The sequence below is a fragment of the Jaculus jaculus genome, chromosome 2, assembly GCF_020740685.1.
Source record: "Jaculus jaculus isolate mJacJac1 chromosome 2, mJacJac1.mat.Y.cur, whole genome shotgun sequence".
NCBI classification, from domain to species: domain Eukaryota; kingdom Metazoa; phylum Chordata; class Mammalia; order Rodentia; family Dipodidae; genus Jaculus; species Jaculus jaculus.
In genome coordinates this window covers 11256238-11273560 of record NC_059103.1, presented here as the reverse complement: position 1 = coordinate 11273560, position 17323 = coordinate 11256238, and the positions used below count along the sequence as shown (strand labels likewise).

Below are 17323 nucleotides of genomic sequence, written 5' to 3'. Positions count from 1 at the left end.
AGTTAAAGGTGCTTCTTGCTTGCACAGCTGCCAGTAGGGTTCATTACCTGGTACCCCTGTAAAGCCCAGATACACAAAGTAGTGGGTGCTTCTGGAGTTCATTTGCAGTGGCAAGAGGCCCTGGCACACCCGTACTCCCTCTATCTTTCTCTTTGCTTGCAAACAAATAGAAATGTGGCTTAGTGGGTAAGGTGCTTGCCTGCGAAGCCTAAGGACCCAGGTTCAACTCTCCAGATCCCACATAAGCCAGATGCACAGAGGTGAGGCACATGCCCACTAGGTGGCACAAGTGTCTGAGGCCCTAGCATGCCAAATTGTGGTGTAGTGTGGTATTTTGCAATGCATATAAGATACGAAATGACTAAATGAGATGAATTGACTCATCTATAACCTCAATGAAGTATCATTTTATGGCGACATATCTAACATATATACTTACATATTTGCTTATTTTGAGCCAGAGTCTTTCCATTTGGTACAGGAGTTTTAAACTCAGATGTACCCAGTACGAGTTAAGCCTATGGCAAGGTGATGGCTAAACATTCTATGTGCAATTCTGTGGCTCTGTGGTTAATGCCTTCCATCCTGGGGATAGTGCTGTCTGCAAACAGCTGCCATCAGCCAATGGGAGGCCATGGGTGCCGCCTTTCTGCCCTTTGGGAAGCCGCAGAGTCCCCACCACACCAACCTCCAGCATGGAACTCAGTTACCTTCATGTGTATCAAGAGTTCCCATGCCCCCACCTTTTTTTTTTTTTTTTTTTTGGCTTTTTCGAGGTAGTCTCACTCTAGCTCAGGCTGACCCGAAATTCACTCTGTAGTCTCAGGGTGGTCTTGAACTCATGGCGATCCTCCTACCTCTGCCTCCCAAGTGCTGGGATGAAAGGCATGCACCACCACGCCAGCCTAAGGTTGTCATCTTTGACAAGAGCGTTTGGTTTTGGGAGGGACACACAGGGAATGGTGAGGGAGGAAGGGGACACCTGCCCAGCCAGTTGCATCAGCCGAAATCAACCCTGGCTATCAATGGGGTGACAGATGTCGCAGCCAGATTGCCCTCACATCCGGAAAAAGTAGGTGAGACTGTAGCCTGGTTTGCCTAGACTTGGGCAGAGGAGCCTGTACTAACAGTCCGCAGTGTGGTGGTGTCTTACGTTTATGACAATCTTACTTCCTCCTCTCTGCTGCTCTGCATGGAGGGGATTGGTACGAAGAGTTTCTGATTTGCTCTGGACAGAGGCCAAGGGGACGTAAGCCTCAGTGACCTGGCTTCCATGTGTGTCCCCACACAGGGACAACCCGCCAGCATTGTAAGGCTCAGTGACAAGAACCAAGACACACGTGTGGGACTGTGGTGTATCTTCCTAAGAGACTCTTGCCAAGGTAAAAGGTGACATTGATTCCCCCGACGACACTCCCATCGAGAAATGGCCCACATGCCACAGCTCTTAGAGGCTGATTCTTGGGCTGGGGAGATGGCTCAGTGGAGAGAGTGCTTGCCACGCAGGTTTGAGGACTGGAGGAGGGATTTGCAGCACCCATGTCAATGCTAGGTGGGCACGGCAGCCTGCCTGTAATTCCAGCACACAGGATTCCCGGAGCAAGTTGGCTAGCTAGGTTAGTTGAATCTGTGAGTTCTGGGTTCAACTGAGAGACCCCCCCCCCCTCAATGAATAAAGTAGAGAGACACCTGATGGTGACCTTTGGGCTGTACGCACATGTGCATGCATACCTGAGCACACACATGTGACCATACACATGCGAAAACAACAAAAACTAAAAAAAAAAACAAAACAAAACAAAAAACCACAAAACCACTGATTTTTCCCCAAACTTTCTTAGAAAAACTGAAAGTACAAACAGACTTGTCAGCAACCAATGACGGGGCTGGAGTGATGGCTCAGAGGGAAGAGTATTTGCCTCACAAGCAGGAGGGTCTGAGGTCCCTGAGTTTGATTCCCCAGAACCCACATAAATGACTGCGCATAGCCATGCCTGTCTACAGCCCTAGTCATGCAGGGAGGAGACACTGGAACTAGTGGTCAGCCAGTCTGAGCAAAAACAACAGCTCTGGGGCGGGAAGGATGGCTTAGTGGTTAAGGCGTTTGCCTACAAAGCCAAAGGACCCAGGTTCGATTCCCCAGGACCCACGTTAGCCAGATGCACAAGGGGGCGCACGTGTCTGGAGTTCGTTTGCAGTGGCTGGAGGCCCTGGTGTGCCCATTCTCTCCCTCCCCCTCCCTCTTTCTCTGTTGAATAAATAAATAAAACATTTCAAAAACAACAATAAACAACAGCTCTGGGTTCTGTGGAGACTCCATCTCAAAGAAACTTATGTATGAGAAATATTTTTGGCCTCTGCACATATGTGCGTGCACACACACATACACCCCCCCCAGGACAGAGGCTATAGTGAGAAGAATGGTTGCACACCTTGGGAGCACCAGCACCTTCTAGAACCTTTCAGGACCCTCTTTTGTGAGTCAGCCATAACAAGGACCACCTGACACAATGCACACAGGTGGAGGGTAACACCACACACACACTTACTTTGCAGTAGTTTCTTCATCATATTTGGTTTTCAGGTCAAATAATTCTGTTCGAGTTTTTTCCAGGGCTAAAAGGCAAGGACAGAAAATCATGATATAAGACACTGTTTCTCTCTCTCTTCCCCTGCTCTCCTTTTTGCTCACTTCTCCTCCTCCTTCTCCTTCTTTTTCTCTTTTGAGAATGTATCTTATAGGCTGGCCTCAAAATTTTCCATGTAGCCAAGGATAACCTTGAACTCCTGATCCTCTTACCTCTACCTTCCCAGTGCTGAGATTAAAGCCTGGAACACTATGCCCAATGAGGCCCCATTCTCATCCACCAGCATAGCCAGTTGGGATACCAGCTGTTGAAATCAAAAACGGAAACAGGGACTGGGGAGACGGCTCAGCAGCTAAGGTGCTCACCCGCGAAACCTAAGGACTCAGGTTGGATTCCCCAGTACTAGGACAGATGCAGAACGCATGCATCTAGAGTTCACTTGCAGTGGTTGGAGGCCCTGGCATGCCCATCCTTACTCTCTCTCTCTCTCTATCTGCCTCTTTCTCTCTCTTCCAAATAAATCAGTAACGTACAGACATGTACATGAGGAGTATTTTCCCACATCTGAACAGGTCAAGTTGTCAGAAGCACAAACACTGGAGGAAGAAAATTCTCTCTTAATCTACCTCATCTCTCTCCAAGCACCTCCTGAGCAAAGACATCATTATCTACAGCTTCCTGCACACATGTCTAACTTTCTAGCCTCTTATAAAATTTTTCTATGTGTAACCGCCTATACAGTTACACACTGCCTAATGTTTCAGCCAATGATGTATAATGGCGGTCACAATGATCACAGTGGAGGATAGGGTGACTTCTACTGCCCAGTGACACTGCAGCCATCTTACAGTATGAGTGCTGCGCTTGACTGGCGTTACCAAACCCACTGTGCCTGCGGTCATGTGACAGGGTAGCACACGCAGGTACCTGCATCATGTGACGCTTGGCTGAGACAATACACGACTGTGCACTGGGACATGTCTTTTCCATGTCGTGCATTTTTGCCTGAGTGTGTGGCATGTGAGATGTACACACAGGCATGCACAGATGAACTGCTCCATCAGAGCTAGAACATCAGCTGTCTGTCCTTCATCGCTCATCTGCCCATTTTTCCGTGGGATGGGAGTCTCTGGGGACCCTGGAGCTTGCCGTTCTCGTGAGCCCCAGAGATTGATTCCCCAGCCTCTGCTTCCCACAGAGCTGGGGTTACAGATGAGGGCGGCCACGCCCAGCTATTTACACGGGTGACGCGGAATTGAACTCAGCCAGTCTTGTGTGCCCTGTGCGGGAAGCGCTTTTACCCATGAAGCCATCTGCTCAGCCTCTGTATCACACTTGCTTCCATGGACCTCTGCTTATTGAAAAGCAGTTTATCTGGGCTAGAGAGATGGCTTAGCAGTTAAGGCGTTTGCCTGCAAAGCCAAAGGATCCTGGTTCGGTTCCCCAGGACCCACGTAAGCCAGACGCACAAGGGGGCGCATGCATCTGGAGTTTGTGTGCAGTGGTTGGAGGCCCTGGCCATTCTCTCTCAACCTCCCTCTCAAATAAATAAATAAATAAAATAAAACAAAAAGATTTGTTTTTTTTAAAAAAGCAGTTTATCATGGAAGTGTATATCCCGTGGCAGTAGCAGAGCCTCGTCCATGGGCTACAGACTGCATTTATTGGCTGCCCTGAAAAGCCAGGACTGGCATGTGCCTGTAATTCCAGCACTTCACAAGTTGAAACAGGAGGATTGTTGAGTTCTAGGTCAGCCTGGGCTGCATAGAGTTTAAGGCCAGCCTGGGTTACATGGTGAGACTCTGCCCCCCACCAAAAAAACAAACCCAAAGAAGTTACAGAGTGATTGGTTTACCCCATCTAGGTGTATGTAGGTACATTCCGATGTTGTACCACCTATCTCAGACTGCATTTCCATTGTTAAGTAATAAATTTTATATATATATTTCCCTCCCACAAACAGGATGATAGGAATATTTTCCAAGACTCATCTTTTCCCTTAGCAGTATGACATGGAAGTGTCCTCATGTCAGAATACAGGCCGTACCAGCAAAGTTAGCTCTACTATAAGCAAAATTGCTGGGTAAAGAGCTGAGCACTCAACCTGTCCATGAACACCAGCCAGCTGGCCTCCTGAGTGGGCGGTCCTGTCCACACCCACAGCGCCTCTGACAACCTTCCTGTAACACTTATACACACTGTGGGTTATCAGTAAAAAAATATGTTTGGGCTGGAGAGATGGTTTAGCCATTAAGACGTTTGTCTACAAAGCCAAAAGATCCCGCTTTGACTCTCCAGGACCCACGTAAACCAATGCACACAGGGCCAAATGTGTCTGGCGTTTGTTTGCAGAGGCTGGAGGCCCTGGCATGCCCATTCTCTCTCTCAAATAAATAAATAAATAAAATATATTGTAAAAAAGAAGAAAAAAATATTTTTCCCTTCTCACTGTCCGAGAACCATGGTTCATTGATTTAATTTGCACACACCTGATTGTTAAAAAGTGTGTTTCTCTTATACAATTACCCACTTACACATCTGTGAAATGCCTGTTCCTTCACTCACTGTTCTACCACATTTTTTCTCTATTTTTGTGGACTTGTAGGTGGTATTTATATGTGTGTATGTTATACATATGGCCAGAAGCAGGATGCTCAGTATTAGAGATGGAACCCAGGGCCTGGCACATCCCAGGGAACCATGCTACTACTGAGTCATGCCTCCAGCCCCTCAAGGGTTGAAGCTAGGCAAGGTGGTCTATTAATAATCCATGCCCGGGCTGGAGAGATGGCTTAGCGGTTAAGCGCTTGCCTGTGAAGCCTAAGGACCCCGGTTCGAGGCTCAATTCCCCAGGTCCCACGTTAGTCAGATGCACAAGGGGGCGCATGCGTCTGGAGTTCGTTTGCAGAGGCTGGAAGCCCTGGCGCACCCATTCTCTCTCTCCCTCTGTCTTCCTCTCTGTGTCTGTCACTCTCAAATAAATAAATAAAATTATTAAAAAAAAAAAAGTCCACGCCCCCAGCCTCTTACTGAGGGGATTCTAGGCAGGAGCTCTACCACTGAGCCACACCCCCAGCCCCTCACTGGGGGATTCTAGGCAGGAGCTCTACCAATGAGCAACACTCTTCACTGCTGGATAACAGACAAGAGTTACCCATGGAATCTTCATCTCCAGGCTGATCTTCATATTTTTTGGGGGTATCATTATTCATTTGCTTGTTAAGATTTTATGAACTTTTTTTATCCACATAGATGTATTTTAACTTGGATTATAATATCTTTTCATCCCTCCCCTGCATTTTAATGAAAGATACTGTACACTTCCTTTGCAGAAAAGGAAATAAAGAAAAAGTTTTTAAAAAAAAACAGCAAACTTTCACATAACCTTTTTTGGTATCTTTTAAAATTTAAAGGTTCTGCTATTACTGTTCTCCTTAACTTCATTCAAGGTAGAAATAAGTGGAGTTTTTTTTTGTTTTATTTTATTTTATTTTTTACTCCCCTATTATTGTTCCAAATGAGATGTCAAACCTTGACAGTTTGGTGATTTAGACATGTTTGTTGGAAAAAGGGCAGGAAGAAGGTTGGCTGTGGGGCGGGTGGAGGGAGGGAGGAAGGGAAGCAGCCGTGAGAGCCTCCCACCTCCACATTAACAACTCGGTGTGGTGACTAAGCCTGTTAGTCTGAGCAGCCTGGGGCACAGGCTTCTTGGAGAGTGGGCTCCACAGGGATCTGGGGCCCTGTGGCAGAGGGGACAGGAACAGGCCAGGGGACTGACCACGCTCGCCCACTTGGGTCTTCCCCAGATGGCTTCAAGGAGGGTGGAGAGCGCCAAACCTGTTTGCAGAGTCCGGAGCTTATGCTCGGCTTCCTCGAGCTTTGAGGCGGTGGACATCTGTGTCTCTTGCAGCTTTCTGAAAAGGGAGAGAACGAAGCTAAATTGGTCATCTTGTTTTACCGACCGAGATGCATTGTGGCGTCTTGGGCCTGGGTGGTCAAGCTCTCTTCTCCGGGAGGCACAGCTGGCAGCAGGCAATGGCCCGCCCCTCGGGTTTGCCCGCGATTCAAGGAGCAGCCTCCCGCTGCACCCCGACTTTGCCATTCATGGTAGAGATTGTCGGAGTGTGCGCCCTGCAGGACCCGGCTTGTGTGGAAACTGGCGTGAAAGGTTCTCTTGTGTGGAACGTGGTCTCGAGTGACAAGATATTAAAAAAAGAAAAAGAAAAAAAAAAAGCCCAAACCGTCATCATGCACTCATTGTTTTCTGACGTTTGTGGGAGAGGAACGACACAAAGGAGGGATCTGTTAGAAGGAAGGATGCTCTAAAGAGACATGACAGCTGTCCTCTCCGCCACAAAGGAGCGCAAATGCGACCTCAGTACCTAGAGGGGCTGAGTCAGAGAGCCTGAAAATGCACCTAAGCTTTGCTATTTCCCACCATCTCCAAATGAAGTCCTTGGCTGATGAAGAGCAGCCCTTCTTCTTACTCTACTGAAAAAAGAAATCTCTAAGAATAAGTTAGCATATGCTCAACATAATAAACCTGAGATCCAGAATAGGAGAAATGACACAGCTGAAAAACTAAAGACGTCACCCAAGTTTCCATCCCCTACAGAAAACATTGCTAAAATCTTCATGTATTAATTATTAAATTAATGTATACTCACAGTTTCTTTTTTGTCTATGTGTGTGGCACGTGTGGGCGGAGGCGCCACGTGCGTGTGGAGCCCACAGGTTTACATCAGGTGTCCCCTCATCACTCTCCACCCTATTCATTGAGCCTGAGTCTCTTCCCGAACCCAGTGCTCAGCGGGGCGGGTAGTCCAGCGAGCTAGCTTGCCCCGAGGATCCGCCTGTCTTTGCCTCCCTCGAGCTGGGATTACAGGCGCACCCCACCACACCTGACATTTATGCGAGTGCCGGGGACCTGAACTTAGGACCTTATACTTGGGCAGCAAGAGCTTTTTCGAGTCTGAGCCATCTTCTCAGCCCCTCCTCACAGTTTTTATTTATTTGTTTATTTTTAAAGAGATTTTTAAAATATTTGCTTGAGATGTGGGGGAGGGGAGAGAATGGAAGCGCCAGAGCCTCCAGCCACTGCAAATGAACTCCAGACGCATATGTGCGTCATCTTGTGCATCTGGCTTACAAGGGTTCTGGGGAATCAAACCTGTGTCCTTTGGCTTTGCAGGCAAGTGCCTTAACCACTAAGCCATCTCTCCAGCCCTATTTTATTATTTTAAAATCAAATTTTACAAAAGGATGGAAAGTATGTCTTTTCAACTCCTCAGTAAAGTTTCCTTGTATCTTTCTAAACTGTTTCTGCATATGCAGAAATACAATGTGATAAATAATGTACTACAATGTATATAAACTAATACGTAACATACAATGGAAACTAATATGTAATATACCAGTGTAAACTAAACTAACTTATTATACTATAGTGTTGCTAATATGTAACATACTATAGTGTAAACTAAACTAATATATAACATGCAATGAAACAATAGGAAATATAGTAGTTTAAACTAAAATAACTTGTAATATACACAGTGTAAATAGTATGTAACTGACTATAGCAAAAAACTATACTAATATATAATGTGCCACAACATAGCAAGTGCCTTTACCCCCGAGCCATCTCCTTAGCCCCTTCTCCTACTTTTAGTAGCCTTTTTAGCCTTCCTTCTTTCCTTCCTTCCTTTCTTTTTTTCCCCTTTCCCCCTTCTTCTTCCTTCCCTTTCTTCTTCCCTCTTGTGAGATACGGTCTCCTGGAGCTCAGGTTGATTTCTAACTCTTATGTAGACAAGGCTGGCCATAAGCACCTGATCCTCCTGCCTCTTCTTCCTGAGAACAGGCATTACACTATGCCTAGCTGGCGGAACTGATTTTTTTCTGATGAATTTGTAAGAGCTTTGTGTAGCACAAATAGTTCTTCCCTGTTGATGTTTAAAAACTTTGTTTCTTGTTGTTTTTAAAAATCTATTTCAGCCTGGCATGGTGGTGCACACCTTTAATCTCAGCACTGGTGAGGCAGAGGTAGGAGGATCCCTGTGAGTTCAAGGCCACCCTGAGACTACACAGTGAATTCCAGGTCAGCCTGGGCTAGAGTGAGATCCTATCTCAAAAAACAAACAAAAACACACACACACAAATCTATTTCAAATTTTAGATGGTCCTATTGATATAATTTTTTTCTTATAGTTATGAAGATTTCTCTACTCCAAAGTTATTATTTTTTTTAAATGCATCTATGTTTTTACTCACTATACACATAATCCTAGGTTCAAGCGGATTTTATTTTTTATGTGGAGAACTCAGTTTAGCCTGGAACCCACTGTGAGCTCAGGCTGGCCACAAACTCATGGAAATCATTCTGTCTCAGCCTCCCAACTGCTTACATTAGGCAGAGACTGCTTAACTCCAACTTGATTTTATATTTTCCCTCTCTATAAAGAGTGAGGCAATACAGAAGGCATCATGCTGCTGGAAAGAAGTGACGGGAGTGCTCAGCACTGCAACATCTCTATCACACCTTCCAAGGCTCAGGGTCCACTGTAGAAGAGGTGGAGGAAAGAATGTAAGAGCCAAAGGAAGGGTAGGACTCCTTACAATGTGCTCCTCCAGACATAAAATGGTCTGGATATCCATGACCTCACAGTGCCTGACACTACCTACACAATACCTTCATAATAGGAGGAAAAGATCATGACGTCAAAATAAAAGAGAGACTGATTGAGAGGGGGCGGGGATATGATGGAGAATGGAGTTTCAAAGGGGAAATTGGGGGGGGGAGGGTATTACCATGGGATATTGTTTATAGTCATGTAAGTTGATAATAAAAAAAAAGAATAATAAAAAAAAAGAATGAGGTAATAAAGACCTGGCTTGTCTGGGAAAAGAAAGATCTGGTTTTAGTCATACTCCCCCCGCCCAGTAGTCAGTTATGCTTATTCTTTAACAAAATGTATGCATGTGTTGGGGGGGGTGGTGCTGGAGAGATGGCTCAGAGGTTAAGGGCACTTGCTTGCAGAGCTTGAAGGCCTGAGTTTGATTCCTGAGCACCCATGTAAATAAAGCAAGATGCACAAAGTGACACGTGCATCTGGAGTTCATTTGTAGTGGCAGGAGGCCCTGGGGTGCTCATATTCTCTCTTTCTTTCTTTCACTCTCTGCTTGCAAATAAATACATCAAATTTACAATAGAATGTGAGGTACGTATGCACATGTGTGGGGGTGTGTGTAGAGGTGTGTTCACGTCACACAATGCGTGTGGAGGTGAGAGGACAACCTTGGGGTGTTGGCTCTCTCTCTTGACACCTTGTTTCATTCAGAAAGGGTCCGTTTGGCTGTTCTCTTTTTGCTGCTGGGGAGGCAAAGTTACTTGGGATCCTCCTGACTCCACCTCCCTTGTCCTAGGCACACTGAGATCATACACATTGTGTCTGGCTTTACAAGGGTGCTGAGGAGCAAACCTACGTTACGGGTCATGGAAGCAAGCACCTTGAACCACTGAGCTGTTTTCCCTAGCCCCATATTCTTTTTCTCTCTGTGTGTGTGCTGGGGCGGGCATGTGCACAGGGATTTCAGAGCCTCTTGCCACTGCGAACAAACGCCAGACGCTTGCTCCACTTTTTATATCTAGCTTTATATGGGTAGCTAGGAAATAGAACCCAGGGCGGCAGGCTTTGCAAGCAAGCACCTTGAACTGCTGAGCCATTTTCCCAGTCCCCTGCCCCTCCCCCACCCCATATTCTCTTCTTTTATATTTATTTATTTATTTTAAATGTTTTGTTATTTATTTATTTATTTGAGAGCGACAGACAGACACAGAAAGAGGCAGAGAGAGGGACAGAGAGTGGGCACGCCAGGGCCTCCAGCCACTGCAAAGGAACTCTAGACACGTGCACCCCTTGTGCATCTGGCTAACGTGGGTCCTGGGGAATGGAGCCTCAAACCGGGGTCCTTAGTCTTGACAGGCAAGTGCTTAACTGCCAAGCCATCTCTCCAGCCCATATTTATTTATTTTTTAGGTAGGGTCTCGTTCTAGCCCAGGTTGACCTATGTAGTCTCAGAGTGGCCTCAAATTCTCAGTGATCCTCCTACCTCTGCCTCCTGAGTGCTGGGATTAAAGGTATGGGCTACCATGCCTGGCTTCTTTTATTTAAAAAAATATTTTCAGTTATTTATCTGCAAGTAGAGAGAGATAAAGAGGGGAGAGAGAGAGAGAAAGAGAAAGGGGAAAAGAGAGAATTTGGGCACACCAGGGCCTCCAGCCACTGTAAACGAACTACAGATCCATGCACTGCGGCATGTGGCTTTATGTGTGGATATTGGTGAATCAACTCTGGTCCTTAGGCTTTGCAGGCAAGTTTTTTACCGCTAAGCCAACTCTCTAGGTCCCTATTTGTATCTTAAAAACTTTTTTCCTTTTAGTTATTTATTTGAGAGAAGAGAATGGACACATCAGGGCCTCCAGCCACTGGAAACAAACTTCAGATGCATGTGCCACCTTGTACATCTGGCTTACGTGGGTCCTGGGAACCGAACCTGGGTCTTTAGGCTTCACAGGCAAGCACCTTAACTGCTAAGCAGTCTCTCCAGCCCTCTATTCTTATCTTTTAATATAATCCATCCTTTACCTAATTTCTAAGCAACTCACAGCACTGAGTTCCCATGTAACATGACTGATGTGGACAGATGTTGCCAATCACACTCTGTAGTCTACACTTTCTACTTTGTATCCCACTGGACACTTTTCTCAGGCTACTATGAATTTTACAGAACCATTAATTTCATGGCTGTTTCAGTTAGAGAAAGCCTAGCTTTTCTGTATCCTTTTCTCATGGTGGGACATTCAGACTTCTTGCTTTTTCCCACCATGGTGAGCAATCTCTTTGGGCAGAAAGTGCCCACACCCCTTTTTCTATTTGAGACAGGACCTCACACTGTAGCACAAGTTAGCCTGGAACTTACTATGTAGCCCAGGTTGGCCATGAAGTCATAGCAATCCTCCTGCCTCCTGAGTGCTATGATTATAGATGAGTGCTACTGCATCTGGTTTCTGGGATCTTTACAAAACCCACTGTGGTAGCTTGAATAGGTGACCCCCAATATATTCAGTGTTTTATTAGTTTGTAGTTTGCATCTGCTGAAGGAAATGTCACTGGGCAGATCTTAGGGTCCAACCCTAAAGTGTGGTGGGGGGTTTACAACTCCAATCTGGAGATACGCAAAGTGCCTTGTTCCACCTGGCATTCTTTTTTTTTTTTTTAATTTTATTTATTTATTTATTTGAGAGCGACAGACACAGAGAGAAAGACAGATAGAGGGAGAGAGAGAGAATGGGCGCGCCAGGGCTTCCAGCCTCTGCAAACGAACTCCAGACGTGTGCGCCCCCTTGTGCATCTGGCTAGCGTGGGACCTGGGGAACCGAGCCTTGAACCGGGGTCCTTAGGCTTCACAGGCAAGCGCTTAACCGCTAAGCCATCTCTCCAGCCCCACCTGGCATTCTTGAAGTGTCCTATGTGGCTTTTGGATTGTTGGCTTGTGGCTTCTCCCTCTCTGCTTGGACCTGTGAAGGCAGGCCAGCTTCTTCTGCCATTATGGAACTTCCCCTGGATCTGTAAGCTTTAATAAATACCCCTTCCTCCATAACTGTGCCTGGTCTGGATGTTCATCCCAGCGAACCTGAAGCTGTCTGCTACACCTACCTACCAAAGCATGTGAGCTCAATGGGTGATTTCATAATCCAATGTCCTGCTACCCATGACCGAACCTGGACCCTTCCTGGTAAGTACAAATTTAGTGATTCCTGTTAATGGGTATAAACATTTCTTCATGCTAGCACTAACGTTTTGCACCTTAATTTAAAGAGTTTTAAGAAATCTAACACAGTGGGAACTGGCAGGCTTGGGAATCCTCACAGCTTTTACAAGAAATGTGACTTCCATTAAACTGTTCCATTAATGGAAAACCAACATGCTGTTGGGAAACGCTGGGGGGAAGTAAGCCACTGGAAAGGGAGACTCACATTTATCAGATGGAGTGGTCAATTTCCTGACAGGCGGAGAATCCTGCATCCAAAACACTCATGCCACAACTGCCCCAGACTTTTAAATTTTATTTTATAATAGTTATGTAGACTTGATAAACTTGATGGGTTGAGCATTCCTGACATGACAATGTGAAGTCTAGCACTCTCTAAAGATCTTTAGCTTTTCTCATTTGTCTGCCTTGGCGCTGGGGATCGAAAGCAAGCCTCACGTAGGCTAAACATGCTTTAGGTCCCCGAGTTACACTCCAGTTCCCTAAATTCTCAATTTTTGAGCATCCAAACTTTCGGATATTGGAACAGTTCAGATTTCAGATCAAGGATGTTGGACCTGTGATATATGAGGTGCTGCAGGAGGCAAAAGAAATGGCCAAGAGCTTTTAAAGTGCAGTTTTATGTTTCAAAATTCCGTGAAGATGGACAGAATTCAAGGTTTCCTCCCCTGAGTTTATGGACAGCTGCCATTTGACATCTTATGAATTACAGACACCTGCTCTCGCTCCACAGGCTCCCAGACTGGCCATCACTTGGGGAAGACTGACATTCTAGGGACCTTACAAATGAAGGGTTCAGGGTCACTGTCATTTCTTCAAGTAAAATTTGTTATAGGTGTTAAGGGTAAAACCCAGGAACCACCCACATGCTAGGCAGACGCTATGACGAAACTCCGCCCCAGCCCTTCCATTCCAAGCAAGGGCTCTACTACCGAGCCAGCCCCTCCCTGTGGGGGTTCCAGGCATGCCTCCACCACTGAGCCACACTCCCAGCCCTTCACTGATGGACTCTAGGTAAGTGCTCTATCATTGAACTATATTTGAGCCCTTCAAGCAAAACTTTGCTTAACAGCACTTGGGAATTTTGTGGAATTTTGTTTACACCCTGGGCTGACTTCATAGGTGCACCCCCCGCACCCCTAACTGTCTCTTGATATAGGTGGAACACTTATGGCGCGCCTTGGGGGCAGTGAGACACGCTCACCTCTCCTTCTCTGCAAAATCATTTTGCAACTTCTGTTCCTTCTCCAGAGCAATAGTCTCAGCCTGGCTCTTCAGGGTCTGCTCGTATTCTCGGATTTTCTCCTTAAGTGCTTTGATCGTAACCTCTGCAGAAAGAAAGACAAAAACCCGACAGTAAGGGAAGCGGTTTTGTGTGGCTGCGTGAACCAGGCTTCTGTAACCTGCCAGGATGGTGTATTTTAAACTTGAGCTTGTCCATGCTGACACAAAATCAATGGTTATGAGTCCCTTTAGGGACCTTTTACTCCCTCAATGTGAAATTGAACTTGTAGCATTCAGGTTGGGGAGGATCAATGGGCTTTACTAGGAAGGACCGCTATGGTAGCTCCAACACACTTAGAAAAGGGGGAAATTGATGGTAAGACATAATATCATCTTATTGATAAATCTTAAATTAGTCCTCTACTGAGGGAAGATTAATAAAGTCCTAGTGTGGGTCTGAGGACTTCCTTACACAGAGAGCAGTGTGTCAGGGCACACACATTTTGGAAGTGGAGTCAGGCTAGTCTACAGGTTTCACTGGCTACAGGAGAGACTCTGTAGTATCCTGTGGGGTGAAGCATGCCAGGCGTGGGGCTAGGGAGATGGCTCGGGATACTCGCACAAGCACAAGGACCCGAGTTCAGAACCCTAGCACCCATGTAAAAGGCGAGGGTGACAACACGCACTTGTAAATCCCAGCACAAGGAGGATCCTTACGACTTGGTTAGCTAGCTAGTCAGGACAAATAGGGGAGCTCCAGATTCAGTGAGCAACCCTGTCTCAAAAAAATAAAAGGTGGGGGAGCTGGAGAGATGGCTTAGTAGTTAAGCACTTGCCTATGAAGCCTAAGGACCCCGGTTCGAGGCTCGATTCCCCAGGACCCACATTAGCCAGATGCACAAAGTTCATTTGAAGTGGCTGGAGGCCCTGGCACACCCATTCTTTTTCTATCTGCCTCTTTCTCTCTGTCTGTCATTCTCAAATAAGTAAAAAAAAGAAAGGGGGGGGGCTGGGCTTGGTGGTGCACGCCTTTAATCCCGCACTCGGGAGGCAGAGGTACTAGGATCGCCATGAGTTCGAGATCACCCTGAGACTACATAGTGAATTCCAGGTCAGCCTGGGCTAGAAGAAGACCCTACCTCAAAAAACAAACAAAAAAAGGGGAAGTGGCTTGGGAATTGGCTCAGGGGGTAAAGGGCATGAATGAGACCTCAGGTGGTGTGGTGGCATGTGTCTGTCTCAGCACAGGAGCATCCCTGGCCTTGCTGGCTGGCTAGTCTAGCTGAATTGGTGAGCTCTAGCTTCAGTGGCAGTCCCTGTCTCAAAAATAAGGTGGAGAGTGACTGAGGAAGAGACCCAACATTGACCTCTGACCCCCACAAACACTCGTACCCATGCCACACACACATGCAAAAAAGGCTGTGTGTGACTGAGGAGGATATTCCAAATGTCAACCTCTGGTCTACACACATGTGCACACGAACAAATGGACACATCTGTACAGCACACTGAGACACAAGCAAAAAATACATGCGTGCGAAATACGGCAGGCTCGGGAGATGGCTCAGGAAGTAAGAGTGCTTGCCACCTAAGCACGAGGGCCTGAGTTCAAATCTCCAGAACCCACGAAAGCAGCTGGGTGTGGCCAGCCATGCCCCTAGCCCCAATCCTGAGGGAAGTGGAGACCAGACAAGTGCTGGGGCTTTGCTGGTCTGCGCTCAGCGGGAGACTCTGCCTCCAGGAAACAGGTGGATGAGGGACAGAGGAGGACACCCGAGGTTCTGTCAGCCCAGTCACCAGTGACATGTCGTTCTCAGGCCGTACTGCTGAGTGGAAGTCACACAAGCGCGGGGCCAGAAGAGCTCATTCTGAAATGCTGGTTTCATTCAAGCCCCGGACCTGTGTGACCCTGAGGACGCACGCAGCTGTTTGGGTTGGAGTGACCTGTGGAAACATCACATGGCGCGTGCACACTGGGCCCGGGGCTGATGGAGTCTGGACACACGTGGGTGACACACGTGTACTCTTCCAGGGAGCTTTAGGACTGAGCCTGATGGGGTCTCTTTGCCACTAGGGGCTGCTCACTGACCAGCAGAGCCCCATTCAGGGGCCAGGCCTAAAGCCAGTGAGCCAACTCAGTAGCCCATACCTTGGCCTAGACATTCCTTGGGGGTTTCAGAAGGCCCCAGGTCCCTGCGTTAAGAGGAAGGTCATGTGACAGAGGCATTTAAGTGCTGGCACTTGCTAGCTGACCAGAGCAGCCAGTTGCCCCTCCCCCCTCTTCTCCTCTCCTCTCCTCTCCTCTCCTCTCCTCTCCTCTCCTCTCCTCTCCTCTCCTCTCCTCTCCTCTCCTCTCCTCTCCTCTCCTCTCCTCTCCTCTCCTCTCTTCCCCTCCCCTCCCCTCTCCTCTCCTCTCCTTTCTCTTGGTGGGCCCAATAAAAGTGAAAGAACCAGCCAAGTTGTTTCTAATCCTTTCTACCCAAGTTCTCCAAAACACATAAGCAAACAGGCAACTTGGAGTCGAATGAAAAAAATCTGTGGCTGCTGTGAGATAGTTGAAATTTGTGTTAAAGACAAGGGAGCCAGGAGTCTCCAGGGTTTATTTTATTTTTTTTTCCTTTTCTTTTCTGAACAGGTGATTGAAACTAGGGCCTTGAGGATACTAGAAAAGCACTCTATCACGGAGCCACACCCTTGGCCGCTCACTGGGGGATTTTAGGCAAGTGCCTCTACCACTAGGCCATGCCTCCTACTCCTTACTGGGGGGTTCTAGACAGGAGCTCCACCACTGAGCCACACCCCCAGCCCCTCACTGGGGGATTCTAGGCAGGAGCTCTACCACTGAGCCACACCCCCAGCCCCTCACTGGGGGATTCTAGGCAGGAGCTCCACCACTGAGCCACACCCCCAGCCCCTCACTGGAGGATTCTAGGCAGGAGCTCTACCACTGAGCCACACCCCCAGCCCCTCACTGGGGATTCTAGGCAGGAGCTCTACCACTGAGCCACACCCCCAGCCCCTCACTGGGGGATTCTAGGCAGAAGCTCTACCACTGAACTATGACCCCAGCCCCTCACTGGGGGATTCTAGGCAGGAGCTCTACCACTGAGCCACACCCCTAGCCCCTCACTGGGGGATTCTAGGCAGGAGCCCCACCACTGAGCCACGTCCCCAGCCCCTCATTGGGGGATTTCTTTTTGGAGACACTTTCTTGGTAAGGTGCCCAGGCTGGTCTTAGACTCAACTCTGTAATGCAGGCAAACCTTGACTTGTGATCCTCCTGTCTCAGCCTCCTGAGTAGCTAGGATTTCAGGCCTACAAGCACCAGGCCCGCACAAGACTTCGGGGTTCTGAACACGCATGGGGTTCAGGTAGAGGACAGAGCTCTCTCTGTTTGGTCCTGGCAGGAAAAGCCTTTGCACTTCCCGCTGTGGGGATGCAAGGCAGCCTGGCTAAAGGGCTGTTTTCTTTCACAAGCACGGTAATGAGTAGGCGAGGCTGCCATGGGAAGTACGGTGTGCAAGCATGCTGCTCGCTCGCTCCCAAGGATGCGTCTTGTCTGGAGCCTTAATGGATCGGCTGCAATTACTAAATGACTTACTGCGTGTGACCCTTTGATCGTGAGCTGGCTCTCTGACAGGTGTCGCCTGGGGGCAACACAGCAGTCCTTGAAAAGGCAG

At 47.6% G+C, this 17323-nt stretch overlaps 1 protein-coding gene across 10 annotated transcripts in view; it reads right to left on the bottom strand.

The window, feature by feature from the left end:
• Cux1 (cut like homeobox 1) overlaps positions 1 to 17323 on the bottom strand; it is a 422843-nt gene that overhangs the window by 139511 nt on the left and 266009 nt on the right. For all 10 annotated transcript variants that reach the window (XM_045142920.1, XM_045142921.1, XM_045142924.1 and 7 more), the window contains 3 exons: positions 13624 to 13747; positions 6426 to 6502; positions 2550 to 2616 (listed from right to left, as the gene is read on the bottom strand). In XM_045142920.1, coding sequence (XP_044998855.1) covers positions 2550 to 2616; positions 6426 to 6502; positions 13624 to 13747 — 268 coding nt within the window. The remainder of the gene's footprint in view (positions 1 to 2549; positions 2617 to 6425; positions 6503 to 13623; positions 13748 to 17323) is intronic.